Source organism: Rhinopithecus roxellana, chromosome 13 (genome assembly GCF_007565055.1).
Source record: "Rhinopithecus roxellana isolate Shanxi Qingling chromosome 13, ASM756505v1, whole genome shotgun sequence".
NCBI classification, from domain to species: domain Eukaryota; kingdom Metazoa; phylum Chordata; class Mammalia; order Primates; family Cercopithecidae; genus Rhinopithecus; species Rhinopithecus roxellana.
Genome location: NC_044561.1, coordinates 107,327,264 through 107,349,851, shown reverse-complemented (window position 1 = coordinate 107,349,851; position 22,588 = coordinate 107,327,264). Strand labels below are relative to the sequence as shown.

General features: G+C 58.5%; 2 protein-coding genes across 7 annotated transcripts in view; one reads left to right on the top strand and one right to left on the bottom strand.

The window, feature by feature from the left end:
• TRPC4AP (transient receptor potential cation channel subfamily C member 4 associated protein) overlaps nucleotides 1-870 on the top strand; it is a 90,424-nt gene extending 89,554 nt beyond the window's left edge. For all 3 annotated transcript variants that reach the window (XM_030915201.1, XM_030915200.1, XM_030915202.1), the window contains one exon: nucleotides 30-870. In XM_030915201.1, coding sequence (XP_030771061.1) covers nucleotides 30-167 — 138 coding nt within the window. In that variant the 3' untranslated portion in view covers nucleotides 168-870. The remainder of the gene's footprint in view (nucleotides 1-29) is intronic.
• MYH7B (myosin heavy chain 7B) overlaps nucleotides 837-22,588 on the bottom strand; it is a 44,213-nt gene continuing 22,461 nt past the window's right edge. For 2 of the 4 annotated variants that reach the window (XM_030915195.1, XM_030915197.1), the window contains 37 exons: nucleotides 22,269-22,296; nucleotides 20,795-20,891; nucleotides 18,616-18,639; nucleotides 18,387-18,479; nucleotides 18,205-18,268; nucleotides 17,127-17,225; nucleotides 16,333-16,436; nucleotides 16,040-16,178; nucleotides 15,652-15,770; nucleotides 15,413-15,562; nucleotides 15,076-15,246; nucleotides 13,127-13,306; nucleotides 12,900-13,032; nucleotides 12,736-12,812; nucleotides 12,217-12,304; nucleotides 11,920-12,037; nucleotides 10,095-10,218; nucleotides 9,850-9,986; nucleotides 8,927-9,182; nucleotides 7,743-7,985; nucleotides 6,803-6,979; nucleotides 6,567-6,712; nucleotides 6,107-6,197; nucleotides 5,640-6,029; nucleotides 4,845-4,971; nucleotides 4,637-4,755; nucleotides 4,351-4,547; nucleotides 3,859-4,208; nucleotides 3,569-3,693; nucleotides 3,358-3,473; nucleotides 2,574-2,970; nucleotides 2,374-2,499; nucleotides 2,115-2,285; nucleotides 1,924-2,028; nucleotides 1,747-1,842; nucleotides 1,187-1,324; nucleotides 837-1,095 (listed from right to left, as the gene is read on the bottom strand). In XM_030915195.1, the coding sequence (XP_030771055.1) occupies nucleotides 1,084-1,095; nucleotides 1,187-1,324; nucleotides 1,747-1,842; nucleotides 1,924-2,028; nucleotides 2,115-2,285; nucleotides 2,374-2,499; nucleotides 2,574-2,970; nucleotides 3,358-3,473; nucleotides 3,569-3,693; nucleotides 3,859-4,208; nucleotides 4,351-4,547; nucleotides 4,637-4,755; nucleotides 4,845-4,971; nucleotides 5,640-6,029; nucleotides 6,107-6,197; nucleotides 6,567-6,712; nucleotides 6,803-6,979; nucleotides 7,743-7,985; nucleotides 8,927-9,182; nucleotides 9,850-9,986; nucleotides 10,095-10,218; nucleotides 11,920-12,037; nucleotides 12,217-12,304; nucleotides 12,736-12,812; nucleotides 12,900-13,032; nucleotides 13,127-13,306; nucleotides 15,076-15,246; nucleotides 15,413-15,562; nucleotides 15,652-15,770; nucleotides 16,040-16,178; nucleotides 16,333-16,436; nucleotides 17,127-17,225; nucleotides 18,205-18,268; nucleotides 18,387-18,479; nucleotides 18,616-18,639; nucleotides 20,795-20,891; nucleotides 22,269-22,296 (5,327 nt within the window). In that variant the 3' untranslated portion in view covers nucleotides 837-1,083. The remainder of the gene's footprint in view (nucleotides 1,096-1,186; nucleotides 1,325-1,746; nucleotides 1,843-1,923; nucleotides 2,029-2,114; nucleotides 2,286-2,373; nucleotides 2,500-2,573; nucleotides 2,971-3,357; nucleotides 3,474-3,568; nucleotides 3,694-3,858; nucleotides 4,209-4,350; nucleotides 4,548-4,636; nucleotides 4,756-4,844; nucleotides 4,972-5,639; nucleotides 6,030-6,106; nucleotides 6,198-6,566; nucleotides 6,713-6,802; nucleotides 6,980-7,742; nucleotides 7,986-8,926; nucleotides 9,183-9,849; nucleotides 9,987-10,094; nucleotides 10,219-11,919; nucleotides 12,038-12,216; nucleotides 12,305-12,735; nucleotides 12,813-12,899; nucleotides 13,033-13,126; nucleotides 13,307-15,075; nucleotides 15,247-15,412; nucleotides 15,563-15,651; nucleotides 15,771-16,039; nucleotides 16,179-16,332; nucleotides 16,437-17,126; nucleotides 17,226-18,204; nucleotides 18,269-18,386; nucleotides 18,480-18,615; nucleotides 18,640-20,794; nucleotides 20,892-22,268; nucleotides 22,297-22,588) is intronic. The other 2 variants (XM_030915198.1, XM_030915199.1) reach the window with 2 other exon arrangements.

The window sequence follows — 22,588 nt, the reverse complement described above, 5'->3', positions numbered from 1 at the left end:
CGCCCCCCAGCCCCTCCCTCTTTGCCCAGAGCTCCTGCATCAGCTTCTCATACTGGAAGGAGACAGTGTCCATCCTGTTGAACCCGGACCGGCAGTCACCCTCTGCCCTCGTTAGCTACATTGAGGAGCCCTACATGGACATAGACAGGGACTTCACTGAGGAGTGACCTTGGGCCAGGCCTCAGGAGGCTGCTGGGCCAGTGTGGGTGAGCGTGGGTATGATGCCACACGCCCTGCCCTGTTCCTGTTTCTCCCTGCTGCTCTCTGCCTGCCCCAGGTCTTTGGATACAGGCTTGGTGGGAGGGAAGTCCTAAAAGCCCTTGGTCCCCCTGGGTCTGAGGGCCCTAGGTCATTGGAGAGCCTCAGTCCCCATAATGAGGACGGGGTACCATGCCCACCTTTCCTTCAGAACCCTGGGGCCCAGGCCCACCCAGAGGTAAGAGGACTTTTAGCATTAGCTCTGTGTGAGCTCCTGCCGGCTTCTTGGCCATCAGTCCCCGGGTGGGGAGGAAGATATGGGTGACCCCCCCATCTGTGAGCCAAGCCTCCCCTGTCCCTGGCCTTTGGACCCAGGCAAAGGCTTCTGAGCCCTGGGCAGGGGTGGTGGGTACCAGAGAATGCTGCCTTCCCCCAAGCCTGCCCCTCTGCCTCATTTTCCTTTAGCTCCTCTGGTTCTGTTTGCTCATTGGCCGCTGTGTTCATCCCAGGGGGGTTCTCCCAGAAGTCGGGGGGAGCCTTTCCCTCCATCCCTTGGGGCACGGGGCAGCTGCTCCTGCCTGAGCCTGGACACGGGGCCCTTCCTTGTGTTGCCAATTTATTAACAGCAAATAAACCAATTAAATGGAGACTATTAAATAACTTTATTTTAAATGATTGGTGTGGACCTGGCTTTTGTCCCTAGGGCTGTGTTTTCCCCTCCTGAACCCCAAAGAATGAGAAGGAAACTGGCTGTGGTGCTTATTCAGGGCCCGGGGAAGGCTGAAGGCAGCATGGGGGATGCAGAGATGGCAGGATTGGGGCAGGCAGTCTCAGCCAGAGGCACAACAGCAGACATTCCTCTTCAGAGCCCAGGGGCTCGGGCCTTCACTCCTTGTGCTGAGGAGAAAGGGATAGCCGAGTGAGCAGTACTACCTGTCATCCTCCACACTCCCCCTGCACAGAGAGCAATGCCCCCACCACTCCTCACCTTGGGACCCAGGGCATCCCGGGTCCGTGCCCGCAGCTTGTTGGCCTGGGTTTCCGCCATGTCTGCCCGCTCCTCCGCGTCATCCAGCTCGTGCTGGGCCTTGCGATACTTGGCCAGGTTGGTGTTGGCCTGCTGCTCCTGGGGGCACACACACGGCCTTGGCTCCTCTTCGGTGACTGAGATGCTTATTCTGGTCCCTGCCCCATCCCCAGTAGGGGAGCTGGCTCCTCCTGGTCCTCAACTTTGTTCCTACTGCCATTGTCCATCCTCACTAATACCACAGTGGGAATAAGGAAGTTGGGACGCACCAACTTCATGATGTGCCTCTGTGCCTGCCCCGCCCCTCAGAGGCAACTCCAGCCTTGGCCAGGGGAAAGCACGTGGGGTCTGTTCTGTGAGACAGAGCTAGGTCTGTCTTCCCAGAGATGTTAGAAGCCTCTCTTTTCCTTCTGGATCACTGAGCCGGGAGGGTGGAGCTGCTGCGGATGCCTCACCTGGCCACAGACCCTGGGGCAGAGCTGGGGTGCCAGGTCCAGGTGTCCAGGCCCCAGCACACTCACCGCCTCCTCAAACTGGCGCTTGTAGCTCTTGACCTTGCTCTGCAGCTTGTCCACCAGGTCCTGCATGCGAGCCAGGTTCTTCCTGTCCTCCTCAGCCTGGGCAGGCAAGGGGGACTCAGGGCTTGCTTGGGCTGGGCCAGCTCCAGGGCCACTCCCCGGGGAGACCCTGTCACCCACCTGGTATGCGAGCTCCTTGACGCGGCGCTCATGCTTGCGCACGCCCTTAAGGGCCTCGGCGTGCTTCTTCTGCTCTGCGTCGAGCTCGGCCTCCAGCTCCCGTACCTGCAGGCAGGGGTACCGCCTGATGCCCAGCCCACCCCTGGGTCACCCACCCTGCCTGGGCCAAGGACTAGAGGGGCCGCACACACCTTGGCCTCCAGCTTCTGCACCTGCTTCTTCCCGCCACGGAGGGCGGCCTGTTCCGCCTCCTCAAGGCGGGCCTGGAGCTCGCGCACCGTCTGCTCCAGTGTCTTCTTCATCCGCTCCAGGTGTGCGCTTGTGTCCTGCTCCTTCTTCAGCTCCTCGGCCATCATGGCCGCCTGTGGGGAAGGGGCTGGTCAGGTGCCCAGCCTCAGGGAAGTCCCTCTGCATTGTCCCAGGCTTCCCACAGCCCTTGCCCAGCCTCACATCAGTGATGGCTTTTTTGGCCTTCTCCTCGGCCTCCCGCCTCTCCTGTGCAGCCTCCTCCACCTCCCCGCTCAGCTGGGTCAAGTCTGCCTCCAGCTTCTTCTTTTGGTTCAGGAGGCCTGTGTTCTGAGGGGAAGCAGAGTCTCAGAGCCAGCCAGCAGGCCTGCACCTGCTCTGTCCCCAGGGACTCTTGTCCCCACCTGCGAATGCAGGAGGTTGAGGCGCTCGGTGGCCTCCAATAGCTCCTGCTCTGCCAGCCGCCGGCTGCGCTCGCCCTGCTCCAGGGCAGCCCGCAGCTCCTCCAGTTCCGCGGCCAGCAGCGCAGCCCGGCGCTCCAGAGCCTGTGCTTGCTCGTGGAGCTCAGCTGCCAGCCGCTGCTCCTCGTCCCGCCCTGCCTGCTCCTCCTTGAGCTGTGCCTGCATCAGCCGCGTGGCAGCCTGGGCCTCCGTGGCCTGGCGGGTGGCATGGCCCAGCTGCAGCTCCAGGTCATTGAGGTCACCCTCCATCTTCTTCTTGAGCCGCAGCGCCTCATTGCGGGCCCGTGTCTCTGCATCCAGGGAGGCCTGCAGGGACTCCACAGCTCGCTGGTGGTTGCGCCTATGGGAGGAGGGTGGCATGAAAGGGGGTCCCTTAAGGGCATATCTGTCCTTACAAATGCCCAAGGACCGTTGGAGACAAGAACCCATTTTGAGAACAAGTGAGTCACCCCTCCCCAGTTTAAAGTCTCTTGTGACTGCCTGTGGCCTATCAAGTAAGTTCATGGAGAAGAGTGAGGCCCAGGCGGGCAGGTGGACTGACTCGGGCTCCACCCCCACTGTGTGACCTTGGGCAAGTCCTTCAGCATCTCCAAGGTTCACCACTAGAATGGAGACAGCAACCCGGACCTCAGAAAGTCCCATGGGAGACAGACTAGAGAGCAGAGTACACACTACTTCCCTTCCCTTCTGTTCTCGGGAGGTGGGAGCGGGAGGAGGATGGACACACCTCAGGTTAGCGCACTCCTCATCTTTCTCTGCCAGCTTCCGGTCCACTTCTGCTTTGACCTGGGAGAGCTCCAGCTGGATCCGCAGCGTCTTGGTCTCTTCCAGCTCCAGGGCCCCCTGCGGATACAGAGCAGGCATGGTGGGGTGGGAAGGGGGGACAGCCAGCAGAGCAGCACGTCCGTGTCCACCCACCCCTGCGGCCGGCCCCTGACCTCTGCCTCCTCCAGTGCAGCCTGGATCTCACTCTTCTCGCCTTCCAGCGCCTTCTTGGCTTTCTCCAGTTCCTGGATGCTCTTCCCACTGAGACTCACCTGGTCCGTGAGGTCGCTGATCTCCTCTGCAGTAGACAGGGTGCTGAGGGGCCACCCCCATGGCTTGTACTCCCACCCAGGTCACTCCACTCACCCCTGATTCCAGGGTGGCCCCACCAGGGCACCCCTGTGACTCCAAGGTGCTCCGACCCCAGGGCAGCGCCCTGGCCCCGGTGTGTGGCAGGTCCTACCCTGCAGGTTCTTGTTCTCCCGCTTGAGTGTCTCCAGAGCCTCAAGTGCCTCCTCGTGGCTGTGCTGCAGCCGGAAGAGCTCAGTGCCCAGGCCACGGGCCTCCCTCTGCGCCGCCTCCAGCTCCCGCTGCATCTCCTCCTCCTGCCGCCGCCGTTCCTCCAGTGCCCGTTCCAAGTGCCGCTGCTTCTTGTCCAGCGCAGCAGCTGCTGAGGTCGCCCGCTCCAGCTCCAGGGTTACATCCTCTGACTCTGTCTGCAGCCGTAGCTTGGCCTTCTCCAACGACGAGCACTTGGCGTTGGCAGCCTCCACACCCTCCTCTGCCTCCTGCAGCCGCAGTGCCAGCTTTTTTCTAGGCCATGGGGCCAGACAAGTTGTGGACCATGGAGGCAGGGAGGACAGCCCCAGCAGCTCCCTTCACCCACCCTCAGTGGGGCTCAGAGGCACAGGCATAAAGCTCTGCATGGCAGGGGCCTGGCCAGCGAAGCACTCACTTGGCCTCCTCCAGCTCCTCGGTCCTCTGGATGGCATCTGCTTCGTACTTGCTCCTCCACTGGGCCACCTCGGCATTGGCCTTGGACAACAGCCGCTGCAGCTCAGCCTGGGCCTCAGCCTCCTCCTCGTGCTGCTCCCGCAGGAGGTCACAGTCATGCCGCAGAGCCTGCACGGCATGGGCCAGGGCGCTCTTGGCCTGCAGGGACACCAGTGACCTCAGCGTTGGTGCAGCCCACTGGCTCTGGCACCCACCTGCCCACTCCATGGTCACCGGTGCCAGCCCACCTTGCTTTCCTCCTCTAGCTGGCGCCGCAACTCTTCCAGACTTTGGGCGGCCAAGGCCTTCCCACGGCTCAGCTGACTGATCAGACACTCCTTCTCCTCCAGCAGGCGACTCAGCTCCCCTGCAGGCGAAGAGGCGAGCAGGCAGGTCAGGCTGGTGAGGGCTGCACCAAAGCCCTGCCTGGTGTGGCCAGCTGAGCCCCAGCCTCACCGCTTTCCGTCTGTAGTCGCCCACGCTGCGTGCTTGCGTCTGCCAGCTGCCGCTGCAGCTCCTCCACCTTGATCTTGGCCTCACTTAGCTGATCCTCATAGGTACGGCACAGCTTCTCTGCACTGGCCTGGGATCCCAGGTTGGGGGCAGGGGTTAGATGTCAGAACAAGTTTGTACATCAGAGGGCAGGATCTGGGTCTGCCAGTCAGAGACTGGGATCTGGGATCGGAAACTGGTAAGCTAGATGTGGGCCCAGGAATCAAAGGGAGAGCAGAGCCCCAAGTTCAAAGTCGGAAAGAGATTCTACTGCTGTGCTTAACAGACACGTGTCAGAACGGACAGGGCTGGGCCAGTCCCAGGGCCGGTGGGTCAGGGCGAGAGTTGGGATGGTAGCTGTGGAGTCAGCTGGCGACAGTGGTCAGAGGTCAGCTGTCAGGATTATGTGGCAGAAAGGTCAAGGCTAGGGTGCTGGGGTTCAGAACAGGAAGTCAGGACAGGTATTAAGTCAGAGTTCAAGAGTCAAGGGCTGGGGTCACAACTACTGCTGGTTCAAGGGTCCAAGGCTGGAAGTAGATGCTGGGTCAAAAATGACCTGGAGTCAGGGAACAGGGCTTGGGAGTCATGGCTTAAGGTCAGGACTGGCAGGAGGCTGAGAAAAGGGGGTTGGGTGCCAGGTGAATGGGTCAGGGCTCAGGATCAGGTACCGGGTGGAGGGGGTATGGGGACAGTATTGGCTGCTAGGGTTGGGATTGGTTTAAAGTCAGGGTGGGTATGGGGTGAGGAAGGCGTGTACACCTTGGCGCGGGTCAGAGTCTCCACGTTGGCAGCCAGGTCGTCCACCTCCATGCGCAGCTCGCTCTTCTCCTTCTCCAGCTTCTGCCGTACCCTCTGCAGGCTGTCCACCTGCTCCCCCAGCTCCGCCGCGCCCTCCGCCTGCTTGCGCCGCAGCGCAGCCACCGTGGCCTCGTGCCGCAGCGCCGCCTCCTCCAGCTCCCGCCGCAGCCGCCCCAGCTCCGCCTCACGCTTACGGCAGCCCTCGCGCTGCCCCGCGGACGCACCGCCTGCCTCCTCCAGCCGCTCGCTCAGCTCTTCCAGCTCCCGCGCCGCCTCCGCGCGCTGCTTCTCCACGCGGGCCCGGGCTGCCCGCTCTGCCTCCAGCTCCTCTTCCAGCTCCTCCGCCCGAGCCTGGGGTGGGCACGCGGGGCAGCTGTCACTTCTGTGGGCCTCTGACCCCGGGCCTCACCCACCCGACCCCCACGTACCTGCAGCTCCTTGATCTTCTTCTGCAGCTGGGCTCCCAGGAGCTGCTCGTCTTCCACCCGCAGGCTCAGCTGGCTCAGCTCGGAGTCCTTCCTAGGAGCCGCAGGGTGGGTGAGCCAGTGCAGGCCTTAACTCCCACCCACCTGCCTGGGACCCCTGTAACGTCCCCTAGTCCCCTTCAGGCCCTGAGGGACCTCACCCCCATGCACCTGCTGCACTGGGCCCTGAGGCCTCAGCCCTGGACCCTGGCTGGGCCCTCAGTCCAGGGAGGGCAGGACACTACCCCTGTGCCCCAGTGCCCCATCTTTCGACCCCCGCCCCTAACCTCTGCAATGCCGCAGGACCCACAAGAATCCAGAAGGGAACAAGGGCCGAGTGCAGGCTCAGAAGGCCACTCTGGCCCGGCCGGGAGGAGGGCCCCCCCACCGCCCCACTGCCCCACTGCCCCACTGCCCCGCCTACTTCTTGAGCTTCTCCTCCAGCTGCTGCTTGTCTTGGGTGGCATCAGCCACCGACTCCTGCGTCAGCTTCAGGTCACCCTCCAGCTTGCGCTTGGCCCGCTCTGTGTCCATGCGCAGCTTCTTCTCCTGCTCCAGGGAGCATTCCAGCTACGGAGCAGGCAGAGCAGGGGTCGGCCATGGCCCGGGCCAGCCAGCACCCTGGCCCCGCCACCCAGTCTCAGGGTGACCGTGACTCACGTCCTCCACCTGCTGCTCCAGCCGGAGCTTGGCCTTGGTCAGCGCGCTCACGCGGTCCTCCTCGGCCTGCAGGTCACCCAGGGCCTGCTGGTGGGCCTCCTGTAATGCCTTCTTCTCCTTGGTCAGCCGGGCCACGGACTCGTCCAGCGCAGCCATCTCTTCTGTAAGGTTCTTCACCTGTGCCAGGGCCAGCGTCACCATGAGGACGACCTTCTCTGCACTCTGAGCGGCCACCACACTAGGTCAGAGCAAGTGCCCCTTCCAGCTATGGGACTCAGGCAAGTCACTTGACTCCGAGCCTCCACAGCTTCTGCCTAAGGGAAGGACCCTCCTCATGGGGCTGTACTGAGGATTCACGAGTGGTTGCACCCACAGCGCCCAGCACCACACCTGGCCTGGCGAGAGAGCCACAGATGCCAGAGCCATGTGCAGTATTAGCAGGTGCCCAGGGCAGCTGCCTCCTAGTCCTGGCTTCCTTGGTGAGCCCCTGTGAGAACCTAAGCTGCCTCCCCCACCTCACTTTCCCTCCTGTGTAATGGAGTCACTCCTCCAGCACTGGGAACCACAGCGGCCGTCACGAGGTCTCAAGGTCAGAAGTCACCTGCAGGATGCAGAGCTGGGGACATGGAGTTCCCGCCCTCAAGGGGCTTGCACTCCAGGATGGATAAGGATCGCCAGCATGTGCTAAACACCTACTGTGTGCAAGGCCCAGGAGTGTGTGCTCAGGAAAGGCCAGTCACACACCACATCACCAGCTACCCTAATGGTAGTGCTGCTAACCCTACTTGACAGACAAGGAAACTGAGGACCAAGAAAGGTAGTGACATGCCCAGGGCCACAAAGCAGAGGCTTAGCAGAGCAGGGGTGGGACCTGCAGCCGCCTGCCCCAAACCTGGCCCCCTGGCTCTGGGCCCTTCCCCACAGCTGGCCCGGCCCACACCTTGTTCTCAGTGGCTTGCTTCTCCTTCTCAGCTTTGGCCAGTGTCAGCTCCAGGTCATCAATGTCCTTCTTGAGCTCCGTGCACTCGTCCTCCAGCTTGCGCCGGCGGGCGGCCAGGTCAGCGTTCACCTCCTCCTCATCCTCCAGCCGCTCACTCAGCTCCTTCACCTTCCCCTCCAGCTGCACCTTGGACTTGATCAGCAAGTGGCAGCGCTCCTCGGCATCTGCCAGGTTGTCCTGCTCCTGAAGGGGGCACGGAGTGGGGCCGGGTCAGGGGAGGGCCAGTTAAACCAGCAGAGGGACACCAGGTCAGGCCCTGGAGAGGAAACTACTTCTATTTGTCCATCCAAAGGTTTGAAGCCCATGCTCGGCTGGGCTCTGAGAACTCAGGAATGCCTTGACCTGCTCTTGGGCATGGAGGGGCAAGGGCTCAGGGAGAGGGACACCCCAGAGCATCACAAGGGGAACATTAGACCTGTGGGGGGCAGCCCAGAATGAGGCCCAACAAGGGTTCTGAGAGAAAAGCCCCCTGCCCCGCTGTTGGGCTGAGGCCTTCCAAGGGGCAGGGTGAGCAGCAGTAGCCCCTGCATAGCCACGGACGGGCTCCTGGAGGCACTCCCTGGAAGGGCTCAGGTATCCTCACCCCCCGTTTCCTTACTGCCTGGCTGCGTCACAGTCTCCTGCACTAGCAGGTGAGTTTTGTGACCATAGGGCCATCTCTGTCTTCCCACCAACGTTCCTCCTGCACTAGCCTGAGCCTAGCATACAACTGATAAACAATGCCACGTGCCAAAGGCAGGAAAGCTTGCTCTGTGGACCTGGGGAGATTCCAGACCCTTGATCCATGCCCTCTGGCTATCACCCTGTTACCTGCCACCTGGGTTCCCATGGCTCTTAACCAGAGAATAGAGCATGGTCTGTTTGGTTTCAGGGACAGCAAGGAGGGGAGAGCTGGGGAGCTAGGGTTCCTCTGCTTTAGCGGGAGGCCAAGGTGGCATGAGGGGAGAGTGCCAGGACATGTGGCCAGAGTGGGGAGGCTGGGACATGGAGGCCTCATCTCATGGCACCTCTGGAACAGGGAGACGTAAGGCCTGAGTCCCATGGGTCTGGATGAAGTATTCCTCAGAGCAGCCAGGGGTACTCAGGGCCAGGGTCACCCAGTCACAAGGGGAACCCCGACTCACGGCCTGCAGCTGCAGGGCCAGGTCATTCTTCTCCTGGGTGACGCTGACGTGCGTCTCCTCCAGTTCCTGGCGCTTGGCCTCAGCTGCAGCCAGCGCCCCTCGCAACCCCCGCAGCTCTGCCCGCAGGGCCGCCAGCTCCTCCTCAGCCTGCGCCGAGCGCAGCAGCGGCTTCATCTTGAAAAAGAGCTTCATCCATGACCAGTTCTTGACGGCATTGAAGGCACGGATGTTCCACTGGATGGTGAACAGCGCATCCCTGGGGAGGGGCAGCCGAGCTGTGAGGCTGGCTCAGTGCTGCCCGTCACAGATAGTGACACTAGGCACACAGTTCACTTGTTTTGCCTTCCTAGCAGCCTCAGGGAGTAGCTCCTAATATCTCTGCTTTACAGGTGAGGCTCAGGGGAGGTCCACAGGCCTGCCTCCAGTGAAGAGGCTCATGAGCCCCCATGTCCTGGTAGCCTCTGCAAGTGCCAGAAGACACCACGGCTGTTAAGCCATGGGGCTCTGGGGTCAGTGGCCTGGGCTGACATGCCAGCTGGCACTGGCTGTCTGACACAGGCACCCCTCTGCTGAGTGGAGACCATCACAGCGCCTGTGTCTCAGGACCATCAGCGCTTTAACCAGGATAATGCAGAGAAAGTATCTTGCCCTCGGCCCGGCTCTCAAGAGTCTTGGAAAACACTGGGTGCCATCACTGCCCCTCGGAGCCACACACTGATGGCCTGGAATGAAGAAGCAAGTGCCCTACCCCAGTTTTTGAAGTGGGGAAATGGAGGCTGGGGGACACAGAACAGAACCTGGCTCCAAGCAGCCACAGGGGCTGATCTGACTACAGGACAGCATGTCAGGGCTGGGAGAGCCAGTGGGTCTGGGAGGTGAGGGGCAGGGCCACATCCTGTACCCAGCCTCCTTCCCACACCCACCTTCCTCCCAGCAGGCGCTGGTACTCAAGGCGCATGAGGCGGCCACGGCTCCGTGCCTGCAGCAGCGTTAGCACCTTGGCCAGGCGCTGGTCACGGAGCTCTTCCAGGACGCCTAGAAGCCCAGCCTTGAAGAACACCTGGGGGCAGACAAGGGGACAGCCAGGTTAACCCCCAACCATCTGCATGAACCCTACCCAGTGTGACCGCCACAGCCAGGGCCAGCCTTGATCCCACAGTGCCCCGACCTTGGTGTGGCCAAACTGGTACTGGGCGTGGTCCAAGTCCAGTGAGCCCAGCAGCTTCTCTGTGGCCTTCCTGCTGTCCATGAAGGTGTCGTCCGGGATGGCACTGGGGTTCAGGATACGGTACCTGGGAAAGCAGGGTAGAGCTGGTAAGGAGAGAGCTGGGTGTGGGGCACAGGCCACTGAGAATGGAGAAGTCAGGGACCGAGGAGGCTGGTGTGGGTAGCAAGGGACTCGTTCCTGGGCCTCTCCAAGGCTGGTGCAGAAGTTCCAGCAGGGCACACGCCGAACAAGGGGGTCGGGGATGTGTCACCACACGGGGACACTAGGGATACTCCACTTAAAATCCTTGGGGGGCTGGCCAGGTGCGGTGGCTCATGCCTGTAATCTCAACACTTTGGGAGGCCGAGGCGGGTGGATTGCTTGAGCCCAGGAGTTCAAGACCAGCGTGGGCAACATGGCGAAACCCCGTTTCTACTAAAAACACAAAAATTATTGGGGCATAGTGGCAGGCGCCTGTAATCCCAGCTACTTAGGAGGCTGAGGCAGAAGAATTGCAGAATTGCTTGAACCTGGGAGGGCAGAGGTTGCAGTGAGCCAAGATCACGCCACTGCACTCCAGCCTGGGCGACAGAGTGAGACTCTGTCTCAAAAAAAAAAAAAAAAAAAAAAAACAAAACACAACCTTGGGATTTTAAATGCGTTCAGTGAGTTTTTGAAGAGGCTTTTTACAGAAGGCATGCACTATTTTTTAAAACTTTTTTAAAGGCAAAAAATATTAGTAGAAGGTGACATGCTGTGCCCTATCACCGAAGAAACATTTGGGAGAGAATTCTAATGCTAAGGAGCCAGGGCTCCCAGCCCACCCACTTCTAGGCGGATACACGTGCACATGTGCACAGGGCCGTGTGGGTCAGGTGGGCTCCAGCCACGCTGTGAAGGCAAAACCAGAAACACAAAAGGCCCCTCACGAGGGGGACTCATTAAACAAAGCATACAGTCCACCAGACTGTGAGATGTTTCGCAGCCATGAAAAACGGACGATGACCACAGGAATATGTCTGTGGATAAGGAACGATCTCCAGGCCAGACTGTTACATGAAAAAACAAGCTTACAGCACCATGCGTGTGTGTGCGTGTACGGTATCTGTATGAACCTCTGTTTACAAAGGACAGTGTGGATGACACCATGACTTCTGGAGGGAGAAGGAACGATGGATGCTTGTTGCCCATCGAGAGAACGGGGAAGAGCCAGCAGCACTGCCCCGGCGCTCACTATGCGTCACATGAAGCCTCGTCCACACGATTCTCATTCAACTCCCACATCTGCATCCTTTCTGCCCGCTGCCCTGAGCTCCAGACTGATAATTCGAGTCTCCCCCATGACATTTCTAGGGTGTCTGCTGGAGGCATATCAAACCTGACATACGCAAAACAGGGCTCAAACCAGTATCCCCTCACCTCTCCCCCAAATCAAAAAACCGTTTTTGTATCTCAGTCAGTCTACCACTGGTAGCTCCCAGGTTGCTCACTGCCAAACCTAGAAATCACTCGTCTTTTCTGCATCCAGAAGTCTGTGTCCAGCTCATCAGTGAGGCCTGCTGGCTCCACCTCCAGTATTTGCCCCAAGCCTGTTCACTTCTCCCCAAGTCCCCGGCCAGGTCTGAGCCACCCCCGTCTCTTGCTGGGCTGCCTGGCCAGGCCCCTCACAGTCCCTGCTTCCCCCTCCAGACAGGGGACCATCTGTCTGTTGGGCTCTGACGTGTGTGTCCTGCCCAGCCCCTCAGGCCTCCACCTGGAGCAGCGGGCGGGGGAAGGGGTCGCCCACCGCTGCCGGAAGTCGGTGTAGAGCAGCCTGTTGGGAAACCCTTGGCGGCAGATCCGGATCCCCTCCAGGACCCCATTGCAGCGCAGCTGGTGTAGCACCAAGAAGGCATCCATGACCCCTGGAGATGAGAGGGGAAAAGGTCAGAGGTCAACAGGCACACCCGCAGGCCCCAGAGAAAAAGCAGCAGTGGAGACCCTGCGAGGCGAGGGGGAAGATGTACCGAGCCTCCTGGCCTCTGCCCTGTCACCTTCCCACGACGCCCCCCCAGCCCCAGCCAGGCGAGCCCGGGATGACTACCTGGGGTTTTGTTCTCGTTAGGAACAATGCAGCGGACGAAGTGGGGCTGTGTGGCCCGCAGGTTGGTCATCAGCTTGTTGAGGTTCTCCTGGTGGCAGGCAAGAGTGAGGGAAAGGCACAAAGAGGGCAGAGAACCAGAATTGGATGCCGCAGCAGTCAGGGCCGAGACGGGAGCAGGTCCCTAAGTGCCCTGCACTCTTGCTCTCTCACCCTCCTTCTGGTGATAGGAGACCCTTCGCCATCTCCCATCACCACCCCCGAAGTCTTCACTCCCCTGCCAAATCCCCGACCCTCCCAGAGTCCAGGGCTCCCACCCCTTCCCCTGCACACCCTGCCCAGGCAGCGTAGGGACGGGAAGCAGCACAGACTTGCTGTGATGTTCACGTGGAGAGGAGTTAAACATCACTGCAAGTCTTAACAGCCGCCCGCCCAAGACACGGGGGACAGGGCAGGGGGTGAAGGGCAGGGCTGTAGGCTGCCAAGAGTGAGGGTCTACCTGGGGCCCAGATGGGGCCTCACCTTGTGCAGCTGGGACACCGTCTGGAACGATGCTGCCTTCTTACGCTTCTCTTTCACCCCAGACTTGGGGGGCTCGGCTAATAGAGATAAGGGGCCTGGTCACTCCAGGGAATGTCACTCTGTGGACCCCTGTCAGAGCAGAGATCTTGTCCCTCAGTACTCACTGGAGCAGGAGCCTGCATAGTTCTCATAGAGAGTCGCCAGGAGCCTATTCTGTGACTTCTGGAAGATGGGGACCACTGTCTCATTCAGGGGATCCTTGTTTTTCTCCAGCCAGCCCACGATGCTGTAAGGCACCTGCAGAGACCAGACAGGTGCTGAGCCCAGGTGGGGGACTTGGAGCAGGGAGGGAGGAGCCTGGCTGAGGGCTGGGGCTCCAGCAAGCACCTACCACGCCCGCGTAGTGGACCACCTCGAAGTGGGCCTGGTACTTGCGCTTCTTGTCAGGCCGAGGCTGCTGGAAATTGGGTGACTTCCCCGCGTGGTTGTCGTAGAGCTTGGCCCGGAAGCTGGCGTCTGAGGCCTTGGGGAACATGCATTCCTCCTCCAGGATGGACAGGATGCCCAGTGGCTGGGAACAGAGAACGAGCTTGAAAAGCCACCATCAAGCCAGTCCATCCTGGAAGGGCTAAACCCCTGTTCCCCAGGCCACCTCCCTTCTGGGAGCCTTCCCAGATCCCCAGCCTCAGCCATCTGCCCAGTCAGACACCAGACCCACTCCAAGAACCCATCTCCTAAGAGAAAAGTTTGTGGCTTGGCTCCAACCCCTCCTGCAAAATCTGCAGCACCAAGTTGTCATCTTCACTTCTAACAACGGCAAACCCAAGCTGGCATCGCTGTACCCACTCTCACCCCCGCCACAGCCATGGCTCTCACACACAAACACAGGGTAAGTCCAAAAAAGCCATTAAGGTCACATTTTGGCTTCCTCACTCACTAGCTGTGGGGCCCTCCGACATCACTAAGCCTCAGTCTTCTAACCTGCAGAGTGGGAAGATGCATGTCTTCAGTGCTGATACAATATTTAAAAAGCTGTCAGTCACCTAAATGCCCAGCCATAGGGGACTGCAGAAATGCATCACATGAAACTCATCCACTGCATGAACTACTCTTGCCATCAGCAACATTCAAAATACATTTTCAGAGAAAAGGTATGATATGAAATGAAATCTGTGTCTATAAAAGAAAATGGGCCGGGCACGGTGGCTCAAGCCTGTAATCCCAGCACTTTGGGAGGCCGAGACGGGCGGATCACCAGGTCAGGAGATCGAGACCATCCTGGCGAACACGGTGAAACCCCGTCTCTACTAAAAACTACAAAAAACTAGCCGGGCGAGGTGGCGGCGTCTGTAGTCCCAGCTACCCGGGAGGCTGAGGCAGGAGAATAGCGTGAAGCCGGGAGGCGGAGCTTGCAGTGAGCTGAGATCCGGCCACAGCACTCCAGCCTGGGTGACAGAACGAGACTCCGTCTCAAAAAAAAAAAAAAAAGAAAAAGAAAATGGATAGGCCGGGCGCAGTGGCTCATGCCTGTAATCCAAGCACTTTGGGAGGCCGAGGCAGGTGGATCACTTGAGGTCAGGAGTTCAAGACCAGCCTGGCCAAAATGGCGAAACCCTGTCTCTATTAAAAATACAAAAATTAGCTAGGTGTGGTGGCACATGCCTGTAATCCCAGCTACTTGGGAGGTTGAGGCAGGAGAATTGCTTAAACCCTAGAGGTGGAGGTTGCAGTGAGCTGAGATGGTGCCACTGTACTCCAGCCTAGGCAACAGAGTGAGACTCCATCTCAAAAAAAAAAAAAAAAAAGAAAAAAAGGATAAAGGATTTTGAGGAAATGAACCTAAGTGTCGTGTGACTGACTGTGGTAGGAATGGGGAGAAACGTTTTTTCCCCTGCCAGTTTTTCAAATTTTATTTCTTCCATTCTTTGTACAATGGGTAAATATACATAAGGTTCCACAATCACAAAAACAAGGAAACATACCCTGCCCTGCACCCAGGGCTGTTCTAGGGATCCAGTGAAATTGTGGCTGCAAACAGGGCCTTGTGAGCTGCAGAATTCTGAGCACCCAGGAGGAGCTGTTGTCCACAGTACTGGGATGCATGCATTCGCATTGCTCACATGCTCAACTCCAACACACCCTTTCACACACATGCCCTTTCACACACAAGCACATAAACACGCTGTCACTACTACACTCACATATGTATGCTTACTGCAGCACAATCACGTGCTTCCATGCACACTTGCACAGGCTTCCATGCAAGCCATGGTCATCCATCCCTGCTTGCTCACCACACACACCCTCCCTTCCTCGAAGTGACCTTGCCCCGGCCCCCACCTTCTCGATGAGGTCGATGCAAGGCTGCAGGTCGAGGCCGAAGTCGATGAAGACCCAGTCAATGCCCTCCCGCTTGTACTCCTCCTGCTCCAGCACAAACATGTGCTGGTTGAAGAACTGCTGCAGTTTCTCATTGGTGAAGTTGATGCACAGCTGTTCGAAGCTGTTGAACTACAAGAGGGAGGGGCCTGGCTCAGCACATAGGGAAAGGGAGGCCCAAGGAGGGGCATGAGTTCACCCCCAACTTCCAGGCAGAAGGCCAGGGCTTCTGCCCCCACACCGGCCCATGTCCTCTACCTTGGAGAGAACAGAGCCCAAGGTGAGGGTCTGCCCTCACCTCAAAGATCTCAAACCCAGCGATGTCCAGAACCCCGATGAAGAACTGCCGGGGCAGCTTTGTGTCCAGGGTCTGGTTGATCCGAGACACCAGCCACCTGAACAGCCGGTCATAGGTGGCCTTGGCCAGAGCCCCTACAGCAAACACCACCTGGAGGTGGAGGGAGGCTGGGCTGGGACCTGGCAAGGAGGGGACCCTGCCCGGCTGTCCCCCATGGGCTTAGCCTGCAGGCAGCTTACCTGCTCCACACTCTGGCCCTTGGTTACATACTCATTCCCTACACGCACCCGGGGGTGCAAAAGGCCTTTGAGGAGGTCCCCACTGCTGACCCCCATCAGGTAGGCAGCCTTGTCAGCACCTGGCAGGGCACACGAGTAGGGTAAGGGAGGAGGACACCACCATGGGCACTCAGGGGCTCTACTGCCTCAGGCTGGGGCTAGGAGAGGGAAGTTAAGAGGCGTCAAGTTCAGGGCTAGCAAACAAAGCCTCAGGCGGGTAAGGGTTTGGAGCTGAGGCAGGGCCAGGTAAGGCTGAGGTTAAAGGTTGTGGACAAGAGTTGGGGTTAACCATCATGGACAGGATGCTTGAGGTCTGGGTCAAGGTGAAGGCCAGGTCAGGGCCCCTCACTCTCAGTGCCATCGGCCTCCGCCTGCTCCTCCCGCTGCTTCTGCTTGAACTTCATGTTGCCAAAGTGCAGGAGGGCACCCACGATCTTATAGCAGGCACACTTCTCATCCACACTGAAGCCCAGGATGTCCATAGCATGCTGGGGTGAGGGAAGAGAGTTCAGAGAGGTCTGGGCTCTTCCAGGGTCCAGCCAGGCACTGCCCCTGGACCATTCATGCAGCTGGGGGCACCGGCAGTGCTCTCCAATCCCACCACAGGCACCCACACAGCTCCCCTCCCACCAGAGCCCGTACATCAGTGGCGATGAGTTCCTCCCCATCATTCATGTTGTCCACCGTGATGACGCCCTGGCTGCAGAAGTGGTAGTCATAGGGATTCATAGACAGAAGCAGCATGTCTGGGCACGTGGGGCAGAGAAAGGCAGGTCAGGCGGTGCTTACTGGCTCTTCTCCCCGCAACACCTACAGCATAGGGGATCCTGGGGCGCAAGCTCAGCAGGAGTCTAGGGCCCTCCCAGAGGACCTCATCTCCCAGTCTGGGGCCTAAGTTTCTCATCATCACCTCCGCCAAGGCTGAGGGCACTGAGAGTGAGGGGCCCTGACCTGGCCTTCACTTTGACCCTGGCTTCTCTTTGTTTCTGGTTCTCTGAGGAATGAACCACAGTCCCCACGTATCACTTATCTTTTGGCTGTTGCTCATGGCCCACTCTGGCCCAGATCCCATGCTAGATGCTGGGGCACAGGGAGGACCAGACTCTGCCCTCAAGGAGCTTGCCAGAGAGGAGAGCTGGGCCTAGACAGTCATCAGTCTGCCTTGGGTACTGGGCAGGACCTCTCCAGTCTCAGGACAGCAGGTGGGGTTTAGGGCTTAGGTTTCTGGAGGAAGCAATAACACGCTGGCAGGTTGCTGGAGCTAAGACGACTGTGCCCTAGCAGGAAAGTAACCAGAAGTCCCAAGAAAGAAGAGAGGCCACAGACCCCAGGACAGGGAGGGAACGACCGCCAGGGCCTGACCTGATGGGGGCCGGGAAGCGCCAGGCAGCCCTCCGGGTTCTCACTCCCACCCCCTTCGTCGTGCTGCCCCTCACCCTGCAGCTCTGGCTTCTTCCCTGAGAGGATCTGGTAGTAGACGTGGTAGCTGCGCTCACCGGGCAACTGGAAGATCACCCGCGACTTCTCCAGGAGATCTGGGGAGAAGGGGCGCCGGCCTGCCATCTCCCACACCTCCCCTGAGTGGACGGACGTCCCAAGCGGGTGACGCGGAGGGAGAGAGGGTGGCAGGGAGTGTGTAGGGGGCTGCGTCTGCACCCGCCAGTGTGCAGGGAGGGCGTCTCTCCTGTGCCTGCGTCATCACATGAGCCGTATTGTCTGTACCTGTGTGCGTCTCTGGCCAGATGGGTCAGTGTGTGTCCTCGTGTGTGTGGGGTGAGTGTGGTGTCTGCGTGTGCAGGTTTCTATCTGTTGGTGTGTCAGCGTGTGTGCATGTGTGGCCGAGCCTCCGTGTGTGTCTGTGTGTGTCTGTTTAGGGGTCAGGATGTGAATTACAGCCTATCCCTATCCCTGTCACTGCCTGTCTGTGCTTACCTGTCAGGACCTAGCCATGCAGCCCAACGTGGGGAGTGGCTAATGTGGGGGCCCCTCTGTGTCCCTGGCCCCCTTGAGTGTGGCCTAGGTGCCTGGGGTCCGTGCAGCTGGGTGATACTGGGGCACTTCCCAGCGGGGCGCCTGGAAGGATGGGGCACTCTGAGTGTAGCTGTGCAGCTGGGGCAGGAGGGGCGTGGGCCAGGTCTGCCCTCTTGGTGACCAGAGAGAAGACTGGGGATGGGCTAGGGGTGCAGTCACAGAAGCCTGACTGGCCAAATGAGGATTTGAGTCTCCATCCTCAGGTGACAGGATCTAGAGAAAGCTTTCAAGCAGAAACAGGATATGACCAGCAAAACTATGGCCGTGTAGAGGAGAAGAGGATGGAGACCAGGCAGAGGCTGGGGTGATGTTCTGGTGATAGGTGAGGTGGCCTGAGCTGGGTAGCAGCCAGGGAGTAGAGAGAAGTGCCTAGAGCAGGCGGGAGCCCAGAAGTCGTGATGACGGAGGCTGAGTTGCTGTGGCTGGGCTCAGGCCCTGCCCGGGGCCTCCTTCCCCTGCACCACCCACAGTGGGCTGACTCACAGCTGTCAATATCCGCAGATGCCAGCTTCCCAGAGGGACCAAAGTGAATGCGGATGAACTTGCCCTGTGGGCAGAGGGGAGCCCTCAGCCAAGGGGCACAGCCAGCGCTGTCCCCACCTGTACCCAACCTGCTGCTGGTGGCCTGCCGCATCCCCGCCGCCCCTCCCACCTCAGCCACTCACAAAGCGGGAGGAGTTATCATTCCTCAGGGTCTTGGCGTTGCCAAAGGCCTCCATGGCAGGGTTGGCCTCGATGATTTGATCCTCAAGGGTGCCCTGGGGCGGTGGGGGTGAGGGTCCATCAGCTCTGATGCCTACCCACTGGGAGGCCAGAGTCCCCCGTGGCCCCTCTGTTGTGCAGAGGAAGGGGGCACCCCCAGGCCTGCCCCGTCCACTTTGGCCCCATACTCACCCCAGTCTTTGTTGCCAGAAATTGCTGGCGGAAGAAGACAGACAACATTAGAGGGCGAGGCTTCCGGGGCGGGGCAGGGCGGGATGGGGCGGGGTGTCAGCGGAAGGCAGCGGGCAGCAGGACAGGGGGGTGGACGTTAGTCACCCGAATGCGTGGCCCCCACCCTCCGCCCCTCGGCCTGACCCTCCTCCAGCTGTTAGGAGGCAAAATGCTGGAAAGTGGGAGTGGCACGGCCCCAGCCAGAGTCTCCACCTGCAGCCTCCTCTGCCCCAGCCTGGCCTCTGGCCTCCCTTCATTTTCCAGTCTCCATGCAGTGGCCCTGCTCCAAGCCCCAGGGGCCTCCCGATTAAAATATAGGGTCCTCCAGAGCCCAGTCCACGTGCCCCCTCCTGTAGGAAGGCCTCCTGGCTGCTCCAAAGCTGGAATAGACCTCTTCCTGGTCTGAACCTTCCTGCCCTAAACTCCCGCTATGACCTTACACACCTCTCCTTTGTAATGCAATTGGGTGTGTCTTCATTGTATGTCTGTCTGTATACCTACCAATGCTCACAATGGCCCTGCCAGCTGCCAATTATTAGCCCTAATTTGCAAATGAGGAAACTAAGCTTGGAGCAGGGAGTGGATCTGCTCAAGGCCACACACCAAGTCAGGAGCGGCAGGGCAGGTACCCAGCATCCTGCCTCCCAGACACTACAGCTGTCCTGTGTGTCACCCAGAGGGACTAACTGAATTGAGCAGATCCTCCCTCTCCCCATCCTAACCTCATCCTCACCTTCCCTTCCTTTTCCTTTCCTTCTTTTCCCTACCCCGGATGCTGGGAGCCAAGGAAGAAAGGGAGAGAAGGGAAGGAATGGATTCTGGAGGGAACAGATACGCTACCAGGGACTTTGTGGTCATTCATTCACCTCCAGGAAGCCCAAGAGTTAACAGAGACATTGGGCAGGGGAGGTGGGACCCCCGCCCAATACACTGCCATCCAGTGCTTTTGTGCAGGGCTCTCTCTGGCCCGTTTGGCCAAATTTGGGGCCAAGGTAAGGGGAGTTGATCAACCTTTTAAGGTCCTGCAGTCATGGCTCCTGCGGGCAGCCTCTCCCACCCCTCCCTTGCCTGACCCTCTCCCCTAGGCTCCACTGTCCCAGCTCCTTTCTGCCCAGGTGCTCCTCTGCCCTTCCAGCTGTGTCCCTGCCAGCTCTGACCTCTCCCTGACATCTCTTCCTGTCACTCAACCAACCCAACTTTCTGTTACATCCCCAGAGACCTTTTTCAGGGTTTGGAAGACAGGGCAGGAAAGGGAAGGAGGAAAAAGGACCAAAAAGTCAACAGCAAAAACAAAACAAAACAAAACTGAAATGAAAATCAAAAATCAAGACAATCAAACGGGTAAAAAGGAAAACGCAAAAAAAAAAAAAAAAAAAAAAAAAAAAAAAAAAAAAAAAAAAGATAGAAAGAAAAGAAAGAAAACAAGAAAGAAAGAAAATAGGGGAAAAAAAGAAAAAAGAAAAACACCCAGAATAAAGCAAGGCTCAACAGGACCAGGAGCAGGGACTGGACAGGGAGGGAGGCCTCAGGCTTCTGGAAAGAAAAGGCCGCCTATCTGGGGGTAGCCACAGAGCTCTGAACAACTGGCCCCAAGGCTAGGGATGAAATGTTAGGCCTTAAAAACAAAAACCAAAAAACTGGGCCCTATTGTTTCAGAAATTTCCAAAACCTGTACAGAAATCACAAGGCACAAAATTGCCCTGCCAACCCCGGCTGTTGGGAACGCCCAGTGCCCTCCATGCCAGCCAACCTCTGTGTCTAACATGTCAGTGGTAGGTAACTGTCAGGGAAACCAAGACAACAACACTTAGTAAAAGCAGCCCATCTAGTAAACTCTTTCAATATATGAAGGTCACAATGGAAGATAAAAATTACACAAATTTAGAAACGGCAATGTGATCCCACCCCTCTGTGTTATCAATGGAAATGCAAAGGCAGGCGTGTCAGGTGGCCACAGCCTTTCTGGTCAAGCCTTGCTCAGGCCAGAGTCCCCCACCAGGGTGGGAGGCTCAGGCAGGGCTCAGGGTTCTGGAGAGCAAAGTTTTTAAAAAGGAAAAAAAAAAAAAAAAAACAAGGAGAGGAAGAAAGAAGAAAAAGAGCGAGAAGCAACAGGGATCACGCCCGAGTGGGCAAGTCTTACGGCCTTCTTGCCCGGCCCGTCTCCCAGGGCAGCGACGATGGCAAAGTACTGAATGACCCGCTTGGTGTTAACCGTCTTACCGGCCCCCGACTCTCCGCTTGGACGACACAAACATAAGTCACCAATGCCCATCTTGCCTAATTCTCCCCCACCCCCAATGCCTCATCCCTCAAGCAGAGGCCCCCACATCTCCTTCCCCCCAACCTGAAACCCCCAAGGATGGATCAACCCTCAGAGGTGTACAAAGCAAGCCAGTGTAGACCATCCCTGTGAGATGACAATACACGATTATGCCACCGTCCACTAAGCACTAACTCAGTGCCAGGCACTTTACTGCATCGGCTCAGTTTCGGCTCAGAAAACCCTGGAAGGCAGGCTCCATTATCACCCCCATTTTAGGAACAAGGAACTGGGCATCAGGAGTTCTGTGGCTATCCCTACTGTGTGCCAGGCACATATATCAACTCACTGAGTCGTAACTCTCTGTGATAGGTAGGGTTTTTTATTTAACTTTTTAATTTTTTTTTTAAAGATGGGGTCTCGCTATGTTGCCCAGCTGGTCTCAAACCCCTGGCCTCAGGCAATCCTCCCGCCTTAGCCTCCCCAAGTGCTAGGATTACAGGTGTGAGCTACTGCACTCAGCCAAGCCCGTCTGGGTTAAAGGCACTTGCTTTTTTTTTTTCTTCTTTTGTTTTTGAGATGGATCCCAGGCCGGAGTGCAGTGGCACGATCTTGGCTCACTGCAACCTCCACCTCCTGGGTTCAAGCAATTCTCCTGCCTCAGCCTCCTGAGTAGCTGGGATTACAGGCGCCTGCCACCATGCCCGGCTAATTTTTTGTATTTTTAGCAGAGATGGGGTTTCACCATGTTGGCTAGGCTGTTCTCAAACTCCTGACCTCAAGTGATCCACCCACCTCAGCCTCCCAAAGTGCAGAAATTACAGGCTTGAGCCACTGTGCCCAGCCAAGGCCCTTGCTCTTAACTGCATGCGTGCATGCACATTCCCACTAAACATTGTCCATACTGGCCTGACTGGTCAAGAACCTGGCATGTAAGAAGAATTCTACCGTTTTCCCACAGAGGCAACAGAAGGATCAGAGGTAAGATTCAAACATAAGTAGATGGTGAAAAGGAAGACGGGCAGAGGAATTTTCCTGCTGCCCCTCAGCCAGAATTAGAACCCCAGAAGATCGAGGTGGGAGATTCCAGGCCCCAGGGAGAGGAGGTATGGGGCTGGTGGTCACTCCATTTGTGGGTGTACCCTCCCTATCCACCATCAAGAACACATCTGTTCAGAATGGCGGCAGGCAATGTGCTCAGGCCTAATTTAGCTTCAGCTGGGACACTAGCTCCAGGTGGTAAAAGCCCTGCCCTAAGCACTTTGGATTCAACCCTGGGAAATGACTGTGGTACCGCCCTCTTTCTGCCAGATGGCCAGCATTTCCCACCCCACCCCCAGAGCCCCACACTCACGTGATCAGCATGGACTGGTTGTCGCGGTCTGGAGGAAAGGGAAGGGGATAGAGAAGTCGGCCAAGGTGCCGGGCCAGCCACAGGTCAAACACCTTGGGTATCCATAGCCCTGGGGCAGACCCCACCACCCAGAGCCAGGAATGGGAAGGAGCAGGTGGGCCTGTCCCTAGTGGAGGTCAGCTCCCATGCGGAGGGACAGAACGGCTGGGCGACCATGTCCAGCAGCGTCAAAAGGGGGGCAGTGCCAGTGGGGGAAGGAGGTCCTTTACAGAGGCCTCCGGGGACCCAGGTCAGGGTCTGGGGTTGGGGGGAGTCCAGGC